The sequence below is a fragment of the Phoenix dactylifera genome, unplaced genomic scaffold (genome assembly GCF_009389715.1).
Source record: "Phoenix dactylifera cultivar Barhee BC4 unplaced genomic scaffold, palm_55x_up_171113_PBpolish2nd_filt_p 000832F, whole genome shotgun sequence".
Lineage (NCBI taxonomy): Eukaryota > Viridiplantae > Streptophyta > Magnoliopsida > Arecales > Arecaceae > Phoenix > Phoenix dactylifera.
In genome coordinates this window covers 48,800-59,981 of record NW_024068198.1, presented here as the reverse complement: position 1 = coordinate 59,981, position 11,182 = coordinate 48,800, and the positions used below count along the sequence as shown (strand labels likewise).

The 11,182-nt window shown below is 41.4% G+C and overlaps 1 protein-coding gene across 1 annotated transcript; it reads left to right on the top strand.

The window, feature by feature from the left end:
- The first annotated feature begins 710 nt into the window (after window positions 1-710).
- On the top strand, window positions 711-10,679 carry LOC103705314 (ATP-dependent RNA helicase SUV3L, mitochondrial). Its single transcript, XM_008788982.4, has 2 exons — window positions 711-3,097; window positions 10,163-10,679. The coding sequence occupies exons 1-2, from the start codon at window positions 828-830 to the stop codon at window positions 10,215-10,217; spliced, it is 2,325 nt and encodes a 774-aa protein (XP_008787204.3). The 5' UTR covers window positions 711-827; the 3' UTR covers window positions 10,218-10,679.
- The last annotated feature ends 503 nt before the right edge of the window (window positions 10,680-11,182 follow it).

The following is an 11,182-nucleotide window of genomic DNA, read 5'->3' as shown; positions in this document are numbered from 1 at the left end:
TCTCTCTCTACAGGAACCAAATCCGAGCACACTAATGTCATCTTGCAGACAATAGATAATCATAATATCTCCTGTTATAATGCAAATAATAGCGAGTTTTCTGTGCTTCATCCCAGTCTTCCTTGGTTTAAGAAAACTGCTCTCCCCCTCTCGAGACCCTTCTTTATTCATTCTCCTTCAGTGTTGCTCATGCCTTAAGGTAGATGAATTAGAAAAGTACAGCAATTAAAAGATTAAGTATCTGCTAAGGGAGTGCGATACCTACTAGGTAGTGCATGCGTTTTGGAAGATGAATTAAGCTGCTGATTGGTTGCCTCCTTTGCTGTTTACTATTTTAGAGAGATTTTCTAGACCCGCTTTGTATCTGTTCTTCCATTTCTGTAGAGTATTTTGTTCCTTGACTTTGATAGCAATGCTCAAGCGAAACTAATGTGAGCTGCCGATGTATCAAAAAAAATAATTAAGTACTAGATCATGAGAAGAGGGTCACAATCATCAATAATTCCTCTCATGCTATCAAGATTAGCAATACTTTCTCTCACGTTGATGCACATGTCCATCACTAATCAAGCTAACTAGACCAGCTCATGTCTCAATGTAAGTTCAGTTTTACAATCCAACAAACCCTCCATGACCCTCATGATGGCACATTCCAGGAGTTTAGGTGTCGATCGAACCTATATTCATAATCTTATCAACCTTTCTAAATAACGCATGGATGAGAAAATGCATAGACCGGTATATACGGTCCACCACAGCCCATCTAGAGGAAAAACTCTTGCCCTGATTCCGCTCTCTCTCTCGTTGTTCCATTCTGAACTCCATTAATGGCAGCCTCTCTACTTCGCTCCCACTCCTCCTCCCGCCTCGCCCTCGCTAGGGTTAGGGCTTGTCTCTCCTCCCTCCCCCTTCTCCACTCCCTGCCCGACCCCAATCCCCCAGTCCTCCGCTCTCAATTAGGGCCCGGTTTCTCACCACAAAATCCCTCCCTTCCCCCCTTCCCCCCGTGGGCGAAGCCCCGCTTCTTCTGCTCCCCCTCCTCCTGCCCCGCCGCCCCCGCCCCCGCCCCCGCCCCCGCCCCCGCCCCCGCCACCGCCCAAGATTCCGATTGTTCCACCGCCGCTGCCTACACTGGCGATGAGGCCGCCGTCAGCGAAGAATCCGCCTCCGCATCCCTCGACCCCCTCGACGTCTACCGCGAGCTCCGCCGCGCCGACGAGAGCTCCACCAGGCTCAAACGCTCCGAGTGGAACTCCCTCGTCAAGGTATTCCGCGGCTTCGCCAAGTCCCCCTGGGCCTCCGACCAGGCCCTCGCCGTCTACATCCCCGCCTCCTTCTTCCCCCACGCCGCCCGCCGCTTCCGCGAGTTCTTCCTCCGCCGCTGCCCCCCGCACGTCTTTGGCCACCTCGCCGCGCTCGGCCCCTCCCCCGAGGCCGACCGCTTCCTCTTCCCCATCTTCGTCGAGTTCTGCCTCGCGGAATTCCCTGACGAAATCCGCCAGTTCCAGACCCTCATCGACTCCGCCGACCTCACCAGGCCCCACACCTGGTTCCCCTTCGCCCGGGCGATGAAGCGCCGCATTGTGTACCACTGCGGCCCCACCAACAGCGGCAAGACCTACAACGCGCTCCAGCGGTTCATGGAGGCCGGCAGTGGGGTCTATTGCAGCCCGCTCCGGCTCCTCGCCATGGAGGTGTTCGACAAGGTGAACTCTTTGGGTGTCTACTGTAGTCTCCAAACCGGCCAGGAAAAAAAGCTGGTGCCTTTCTCCAACCACGTTGCCTGCACCATCGAGATGGTGACGACCGAGCAGCTCTACGATGTCGCCGTCATCGATGAGATTCAGATGATGGCTGACCCAACCCGAGGTTATGCTTGGACAAGGGCGCTGCTTGGACTCAAGGCTGATGAGATACATTTGTGTGGAGACCCGAGTGTTTTGAAGATGGTGAAGAAGATATGTAAAGAAACAGGCGATGAGTTGGAGGTGAACCACTATGAGAGGTTCAAGCCTCTGGTGGTGGAGGCTAAGACTCTTTTAGGGAATTTTAAGAATGTTCGATCGGGGGACTGCATTGTGGCCTTCTCAAGAAGAGAGATTTTTGAGGTGAAATTGGCTATCGAGAAGTTTACTAAGCATAAGTGCTGCGTCATCTATGGTGCATTGCCGCCAGAAACCAGGCGGCAGCAGGCTAGCTTGTTCAATGATCAGGGCAATGAGTATGATGTTCTGGTGGCGAGTGACGCAGTTGGGATGGGCTTGAATCTTAATATTAGGAGGGTTGTTTTCTATTCGCTGTCGAAGTATAATGGTGATAAGATGGTGCTAGTTGCTCCCTCCCAGGTGAAACAGATAGCTGGGCGAGCTGGCCGGAGAGGTAGTGCATATCCAGACGGGCTCGTGACCACCTTCCTTTTGGATGATTTGGACTATCTGATCGAGTGTTTGCAGCAGCCATTCGAAGAGGTGACAAAAGTTGGTCTTTTTCCCTTCTTTGAGCAAGTGGAGTTGTTTGCTGCACAGTTTCCAATTGCAACTTTCTGTGAGTTATTGGATAAGTTTCGTGAGAACTGCCGGCTTGATGGGAACTATTTCTTGTGTCGGCATGATGGTGTGAAGAAAGTGGCAAACATGTTGGAGAAGGTACAGGGGTTATCTCTTGAAGAACGATTCAACTTCTGTTTTGCACCGGTCAATATTAGGGACCCAAAGGCAATGTACCATCTCTTGAGATTTGCTACGCACTATAGCCAGAACCATCCTGTTGGTATAGCAATGGGGATGCCAAAGGGTTCTGCTAGAAATGATGCAGAGTTGTTGGATCTTGAGACAAAGCATCAGGTTTTATCTATGTATCTGTGGTTATCACATCATTTCAAGGAGGATACATTTCCTTATGTGCAGAAGGCTGAGACAATGGCGTTCAGCATTGCTGATTTGCTTGGTCAGTCTCTTGCCAAAGCTTGCTGGAAGCCTGAATCAAGATCACAGGGGAAGCCAAGACGTATAGAAGAGGAGAATAGCCAGGACGAGCTAAAGCCAGTTGCTGAAGAAAGTTATGACAGGCCAAGATCACTCATAAAAGCATACAAAATGTAAGTCTTATTTACTTATTAAAGCTTTGCAATTTTGTAAGGACGAAATCAGCTTCCTGTTTTCTAATTTTCTTTGTATGATCTGTTGACATAGTTCCTATTTTATGTATATTTTTTATTAGATATTCGGTATTTGGATTGATTTAAATACTTGATGCCATTGTTTGCTTTCCGAAAGGAGTTGTATGAGTTAAGTATACTTTTGATTTTAGGCTTAGATTTGGTTTGGAGGCAATTTTTGAATAAGTTTCAGAGTGATGAGTGAATAGGGAGAGTAAGTTGGAGGAAACTTTTTTCCCTGCTGTGTATGATGCAAAATGTGTATGTTTTTGTGGGTTTCTTGAGGAGGTTAGCATGGAGACTGATCCTTGTAAAACTCTTTATAGGAACTAATGGTGTATGTAGGTTATGCTATCATAGGAAGAGGACAATTAGTGCTTACCAATGTTTTTATAATCGGATTGACCAGCCAGTTTGACTGGTTGAATCGGGAAACGATCACCTGTCTGGTCCGGTTCAAAGGACATTTTAAAAGAAGTCAAAACTCAAATCAAACCTAGAAGAACCGGATGAACTGATTAGATTGGGTAGGCCAGTTTGTTTCTCGCAGAGTTGAATTTTTTTTTTTTTTGAGTTTGCTGCTCCGATCTCATTCTCGAACCCAACATGCCCCCAAACCCCACAGTCGATCTCTATCCGCTGATGTCGGCAGCCATGGAGGTGATAGAGGGTGGCAGTGAGAGGCCGGGTGCGGCACCGATGACAAAGAGAGTTGCGGTGGCAGCGGAGGAGGAGGTGATCATGGCGGATAAGGGGCGGCGGAGGAGAGGAGGGAGGAGGTGGCGGAACTAAAGAGGATTAGGCGCCAGAAGCGAGCAATGTGGTTGAGGTCGGGGCGACGACCAATGAGGTTCCTATGATTGCACTTGGTGGTGCAATCGACGGAGAATCTCCACCATTATACTCTCCAACTGTCAGAGCACATCCACTTGGAGATCGTTGCCACTGAGAGGCTCCAGCAGTCAGTGAGCTACGTCGCATTCCCGACTACCAAGGAAGGGAGCTCGCGACAGGGTTACCGTGGTGGTGAAGGGGGTGGATGGGAGGAGAGTAGCCGTATGGGGAGGAACATCCGGCTGGCGATTAGGTGAGGCACGCTATCTCCCCCTAAGCCCTAATTCATCCTCCCTCCTCTACTGGTTCGAGCCACCATGGCTGTCCTCATCCCAAATCTCTCTCTCTATCTCTCCTCCATCATCGAAATCCACCGCCCAATCGGTGGCTGAAATCAGCCTCAAACTTTCCCCAAATTCTAGCATCTAAGGCTCCTAAATGACCGCTCAGTGATAAAGGAGGTAGAGGGGTAGAGATAGCCATAAGGTTTTCCTAGAAGTAGCCACCCTCGAAAGAGTGCGTAATAGCTCATTGATTGAGCGCTTTTGCATCGAAGATGAACGAGGCTAAGCGATCTATCGAACCTGTGGAATGCAAAATTGCATCGGATGGGAAGTGTTCTGCTTTATAGGGAAGCACTCACGCAAGCAGGTGTTGACAAACCCATATGTGCTCTCTATCTTTCCCACCTCTGTTTTTCTTTCCATGCGTCATCCCCTGCCCAGGGTCTCGACTACCCTGTTCATAGTAGTCCTAACCACCTCGTCTCCTCTCCGTCGCCCCTCCTCCTTTGTTTCGTATTTTTTAGATTTTTTTGAAAAAAATAGAAATATAATTATGACATCATAATGATGTTTTGCTAATGTCACCAGTCGAACCGATCCGACAGGTTGTCCTGGAAACCAGACTGTTTGCTAGTTTGTTGGCCAGTCCTATTTTAAAAGCATTACACTTGCATCCTAGCGTTCACTTGTCTGGTTGCTATGTAGAGGATTTTATCCTGTGACTCAATAGGTGAAGCATTGAGGTGGATATCATATAGTGGCTAGGTGAGACCTGTTAGTCCGGCTCCACATGGTATATTTCTTGGTGGCGGGTCTTGTATAATAATCTATACCTTCAACTTATTCTTTTCTGGTGGTTTAATTGTGTCATTGTTCTTTTGATAGCTAGGTATTGACCTCTCCTTTTTTATAATTCCATTTGGATTTGACAGTTGTTCTTTTGATTCCTTGTTTTTTAACCTTGACATGCATCAGATGCCATTGTTCTAGATGCCAAGGTTGGTAACAAAGGCGGGCACAATGCTGCTAATTATCTATCAGGACTGCTTATGCAAGTAAATATCATTACTGAATCCAGTTACTGACCAGTGATCTTTTAGCATTAGGCAATATTGAAGCTGAGCGTAAGACATTTCCTACAAGGTGCTGATGTAGGTATGTCTTTGGTAGCTAGAGTCTTTTGGTCTAGAATTTGGACCTCAATCCAAACATTTATTCAACAGGTTTAGGTTAGATCTTCTCATATTTATGGTTTTTTCTTTCTTTCTTTCTTTAAGTTTCATATGAAATCCACCTGAAGGATCAACTCCACACCCAAACATGACATGTAGGTACAGATTCATGTTTCCTAATGAGTATTGAGTTGTATCTTTCTTAATGTTTGGTTTACCAAACCTAGATGCACACAAGTCATAACTTTGGCAGGTCTTTTGGAAGACCAGGGCACTGGATTTTGAAATTTTGTTGATCAGATGGTGGCATAGAAAAGACCCATGCAAGGGTCATAGAGTTATAGTCGTTCATGCTGTGCAATGCATCTTAAGCATGATTGCTATGTTATAGCTATAACAGTTAGGTGTGATACATTATCAGAAGAAAAGCTTTATCATTTGTCTGCCTCTTCATAGGAGTAATAACGACCCTTAACATGGTGTTTTATGTTTATTGCACCTGCGAAGTGGTGTCTATTAGATGGCTTCCAAATTTTATCCATTTGTTTCTTTGAAATAATTTGCAGGGCTTGAAAGAGCCCAAATTTACCTGGCTCGAAAGCTTATGAGTATCTGAGTATAATAGCGGGAAGTGGTACGTTGGGAGAAATTAGGGAATCTAGGAAGTATATCAATAGAATGATATTTTTTTTAAAAAAAAATATGATTATTTTCTTGGTTAACTTCTGCATTTTGGATAAATGTAATGATACTTGGTTTTACAAATGATAATTAATAAATAGTATATTTCTTAATAATCTAGGATTAATTTCAATTAAATGATGCTAGCAATCAAAGATACTTATTATATGATGGGATGCAAGAGATGCAAAGCAGGCATGGAAAGGGAGTGAAATACTAAAGTGGGTGTGGCAGCTTTCGTAAAAGATTCAAGCTGCAAAGATCCACAGATAGATAGTAACCTGCTGCTCTCATTGGCGAGGGATCCTTTCTACTATATTACTATGATTTTGACACAAGAAGCTTTTAAGAAGTGCGATAGTGTTAGAAGTTCTTTGATAAGTCCTAATTGCGTAAGAAAGGCAAATTAGGTTCTTCTTGTAAAGGAAGATGTATAGCTTTGGGGTTGAACTTTTTGTGGCTCTTCCAGTACACAGAGGCTGTGTATATCTGATATTCTGATTTTATGGAATTTTGAGGCCCTCATATTGATTAATGTAGATTTCTATCATGTGATAAGCCTAGTTGCAAACTTTATGTTAGATCTAAATAAATGTCTACATTTAAGAATGAGAAATTTCTGCATCAAATCAAGTCCACAATCTTAAGCAACCCATGAAGCCCTGAAGTTAAAGAAGAGCAGAAAAAGAAGCAAGTGGAGGAAATTGTGGCTAAACTTAATTCACTGATTCACCTGAAATTCTGAAAACATGTATGCATAGAGTTTTATTTCTTAGATATATGGCCATCAAATAATTCTAATCCTTAAGAGAATGACTCAAAGCTTCTTAGATTCTATAATTTTAGTGATATGGAGCCATCCATAAAATAAAAGTGACTGAAAAAAAAAAAAAAACCTACAACAAAGTAGGCTTTATGTGGCTGGCACTTTAGTCGTCAGCCATTTCCTGCTCATCTTTCCTCCATATTTTTCCTCCTTTATTTCTTTCTCTCTCCTTTTTCTCTTCCAATTTCTTTTCTTTCCCAATTTTAGCCTCCTATTTATCTTTCCTTTATTTTATTTTCTCCCCCCTTTTCCTCCTCTTTTCTTACTCTTCTTGGTTGGTGACTGATTCAGGACATCGCTATGACCCTCTAGTCTCTGGCCATGGCCTCTATTTTCTGCTGAAATATTAGCCAAATGCTCAGTTCTTGGTTCTCTGAAGTGGAGGTGCTCACATAGCTTTAAGCCCTTAAAACATCTTTAGCCATGGCCACCTATCATACCTTTTCAGCAAGTCTAAGAAGGGGGGAAATTGTTGGAAAGAAAATGAAAAATGAAAAATTAAAATAATTAAATTTAAGCAACAACTAACCCTAGGATATTAGTTAAAGCCTTAGAGACATAATGGTTGCACCATTATTCATCTTTGTTCCAATAGGATTTGTCATTAGCTGACCTGGTAACGTAATCAGTTTATGGAACATCAGTTCATTGTTGAGTGCCGGCAAACCACCATGTACTAGTCTATATGTTATATTAGGGTATTAAAAAGATAGAAAATGACCTCTTGCATTTGCGCTCATTTTCTATAAGTAATAAAGGTGCTTTCCGTGTTTCCATGAAATATTAGAGTTTTCTTTGTTGATTTGAAAGATCATTTTGGGAGCTTTTCTAAGCAGTTTTGGTGTGCGTCAATAGTTATGGAGTTATGGGATATAATCATAACCATAAAGCATCATTCTAACTATTTGGAGTTGACATATGAATTTCTATTCACCAATCTTTAGGCTTTTGATGTTATTGAAAACTTAAACTAATTAATTTTCACAAATTCCATTCATGTTACTTTTGGTCTGACCTTCCTCTTCCCAAATCCTTCAGATAAAGATTTGGACTTCCCTCCTGATCAGGGCCACATCAATATCTGTTTTTAAATGCCCATTTACATGCCCATACCATCTTAATCAATAGTCAATTACTTTGTCCTTTATTTATGTAACTCCTACCTCTCTCTGATATGTACTCTGCCCTTCTTAGTTTTATTGTTATTTTATTACATATATCTTGTTTTCATGGGACCCTTCAATCGCCTAACATCTGAGCCATCCAACAACAGCTTTCTTTGTAGTTTTATAGATTTTTCCTCGACTCACCAAAATATGCATCAGTGACACTTCTAGAACATTTATCACACCATCCATCTGGCCTTAATCAGATACCTGCATTTTCATTTTTCTCTCAGTTTTCTTGTCTAATAGATTTTAGATGAACTGATTACTTTTTAATATCCCTTTCCCATCCGTCTTGATGGGTGCTTGGTACTTGGTATGTGGGATTATTTCCATATCTTGACATGTTTTTGCAACTAGTTGTCAACCTAACATCAACTCTCCACTGTTTTCATCTAAAATTTGGGACTGACAGGTATATATTGGAGGAAATAAGGAAGTTTGAAGACATATCCAAACCTCTTGACATTGTTATAGTGGGACTGGAGCAATATTGCAATTTGTCTTTTGATGTCCTTAGTGGATGCATTTTTATTTTATTTTATCAGCATTTAATAGTAGGATCCTGTGACAAAAAAAAAAGAATAGTTTTGTGCCCCACTTGGATATTTTTTCTCTGGGGGTCAAACATTTGATATCTATAAGTGGGTGAGGGACCACCATGATCTTATGTTGTGATATTTGAGATGATTAGGATTTCCGCGAAGCAAATGCAGTAGTCTTATATTCTTGAGGAGAACCAGCACACAATTCAATGAATATCTTAAAAATGTCTTAGGATGTAAATTTACTCGGGAAATGTAATTTCATGATCCAAAGCAGAGGCTTCCTGGAAGGTTGCCCCGTCTGTAATGTCTTTTTGGGTATTGCTGTGGATGGTTATTATTAATTCATATTCCTAGAAGTGGCAATGAATTGTTGGAATACTAGATTCTTGGTGGAGTATAGGAGAGTGAATATCTGTGTTGAACTTCGTTATTAGAATGAACTTCATTATTAGAATGTCTTATGCTTGAACCTTCTTTGCTTTGGCTTCTCTCTCATTGTTTCTGAAAACCTTAAATTATCAGTGACTATAATTGTAAGGGACCATTGTGCTTTAGGATTATACCATTCGCTTGAATGGATATAACTACCAACGAATGTGGTTCGTAATTTGAAGAGCTTATGATGATAATGCTAATAAAATGTTGCTGCAAAATATGTGTAATCCCACAATATTTGAATTGTATTTGCATTGACAACTAATTAAATAAAAGGCTATAGCTAGATTCTGGTAGTATTTGTTCATGGTATATTGTATATCTTGAACTATAATTATTGTCAAATTTTTATGTGTATCTACCACATTGGCCAGGAGGGTTGCAAGGGTTCCGGTGATAATTTATGATTTTATGCTGGCATAATATATGCATCATGTTTTTACTGCACATAAGTCCATTTGAACTCAAAGTTGAACACCTTACTTGGATGGGTTTAATTATCATAATTTCTTTCCACTTAAAACTGCCGGTCCCTTTAATGCCTGTTTTGTTTCTATTTGTTAAATTTACGCTTGTTTGTGGTCAAACCTTTTTATTAAGAAAAAAAGAAAATTAAATAAACATGTCTTGATGACAAGCTTGTTATTACTTGAATGGTCAAAGCACATCCACTTTTTTTCATGCCAATGTATGCTAGTACTTTTGGTATTTGATACTATGTGCTGATGTCTGCTGTACAAGCTGACCTTAACCAGGACAGGCGTGATACATGATAATTCATCACATTCTTTATAAATTATATGAATGTTTTTAAGTTCATAATTAATGTGCTGCTTCACTAAGCAACAATTGCAAAACTATTTAGTACAATTTTGTGAGTTTTTGTTTCATATTTTTGTTTTTTTTTCCTTTTCTTTTTTTTCTTCTTTACTGTGGTGTCATATCCCGACATCATTGTGGTCTTTTGAGCATATTAGATTTGGATTTATCAGCCTAATTATCCAAATTCTAATGCTTTTGTTTTTTGTTAGTCTAATGCTAATGCCTTTTTATTAACAGGAAAGGACAGGATCAGCCTGGCCAGCATCATCCTGCCGGGAATTTTGTGGTATGACCTTTTGTCAGATGCATCCGTTTATGGAGCCAGCCCTGTCGCTGTTGTATCACTAGAATTCAATCACTTCTGATCATATTCATCCACCTAGTGATGTGCCACTTTCACTAAAAGAGCACGGTGATATCGCGATCCACCAAAAGCTTCTCTTCCAGACAAGGATCTTGGTCCTTGAAACAATGTATTTCTGCTAACGCGATCAAATGCTTCATGTGCCTATTTACATGCAGACTAAGCAAGCTTAGAACTAACAAAGAAAGGGCTAAGGGAAGCAGGTTGATACCAAAGCATAAAATCGAAGGCATTTTTTTCTATTGTTTATTTATAAGCTGCTAATCTGAAACAGTATTGAGTTTTAGGCCTCATTAATTTTGTCATAGTCTAAGTTAGCTGTTGCTTCTGTAATCTGTAAAGGTAAAACTTGGATGATTTCATAAATTAGTAACTTGTCTTTGCGATGGATGATGCTTGCAGGTTGAATTGATAAAGTCATTGAGCATTGGATTGATTGGCCAACAAAATTATATAAAAAATTTGTAGTATTATGATTTTCCTTGAGAGAGTGTTCGTATCAAGTTGTATATGGTGCTGTTACTGCATGGAATTGTATCTGATCATGTCGAAGTTGGTCTCCTTCAATGCATCTGGGTTGGCTTCTGTAAGTAACGATACGACCCTACTTGAATTATTTACACATTGAATTATTATACATTCAAGATAAATTTCGAAGGATGTGTATTGAATGGCGGGAGTAGAAAGAGGGGCAGACTTCATTATCAGAGATCTGGATTTCAGAGTGATTGTAGTTGGGGCTGTCAGATTTTTGACATTTCGGCTTCTGAAGCAGAATTGTGAGCAGCCTAAACTGGCATGTGCTATGCGTGGCGCGAGCTGCGAGCTTGTGTTGTTGTGCTCGAGGATAATTCAGCTACAGTTATTGGTTGAATTCGGCAGTGTGAAGAGGG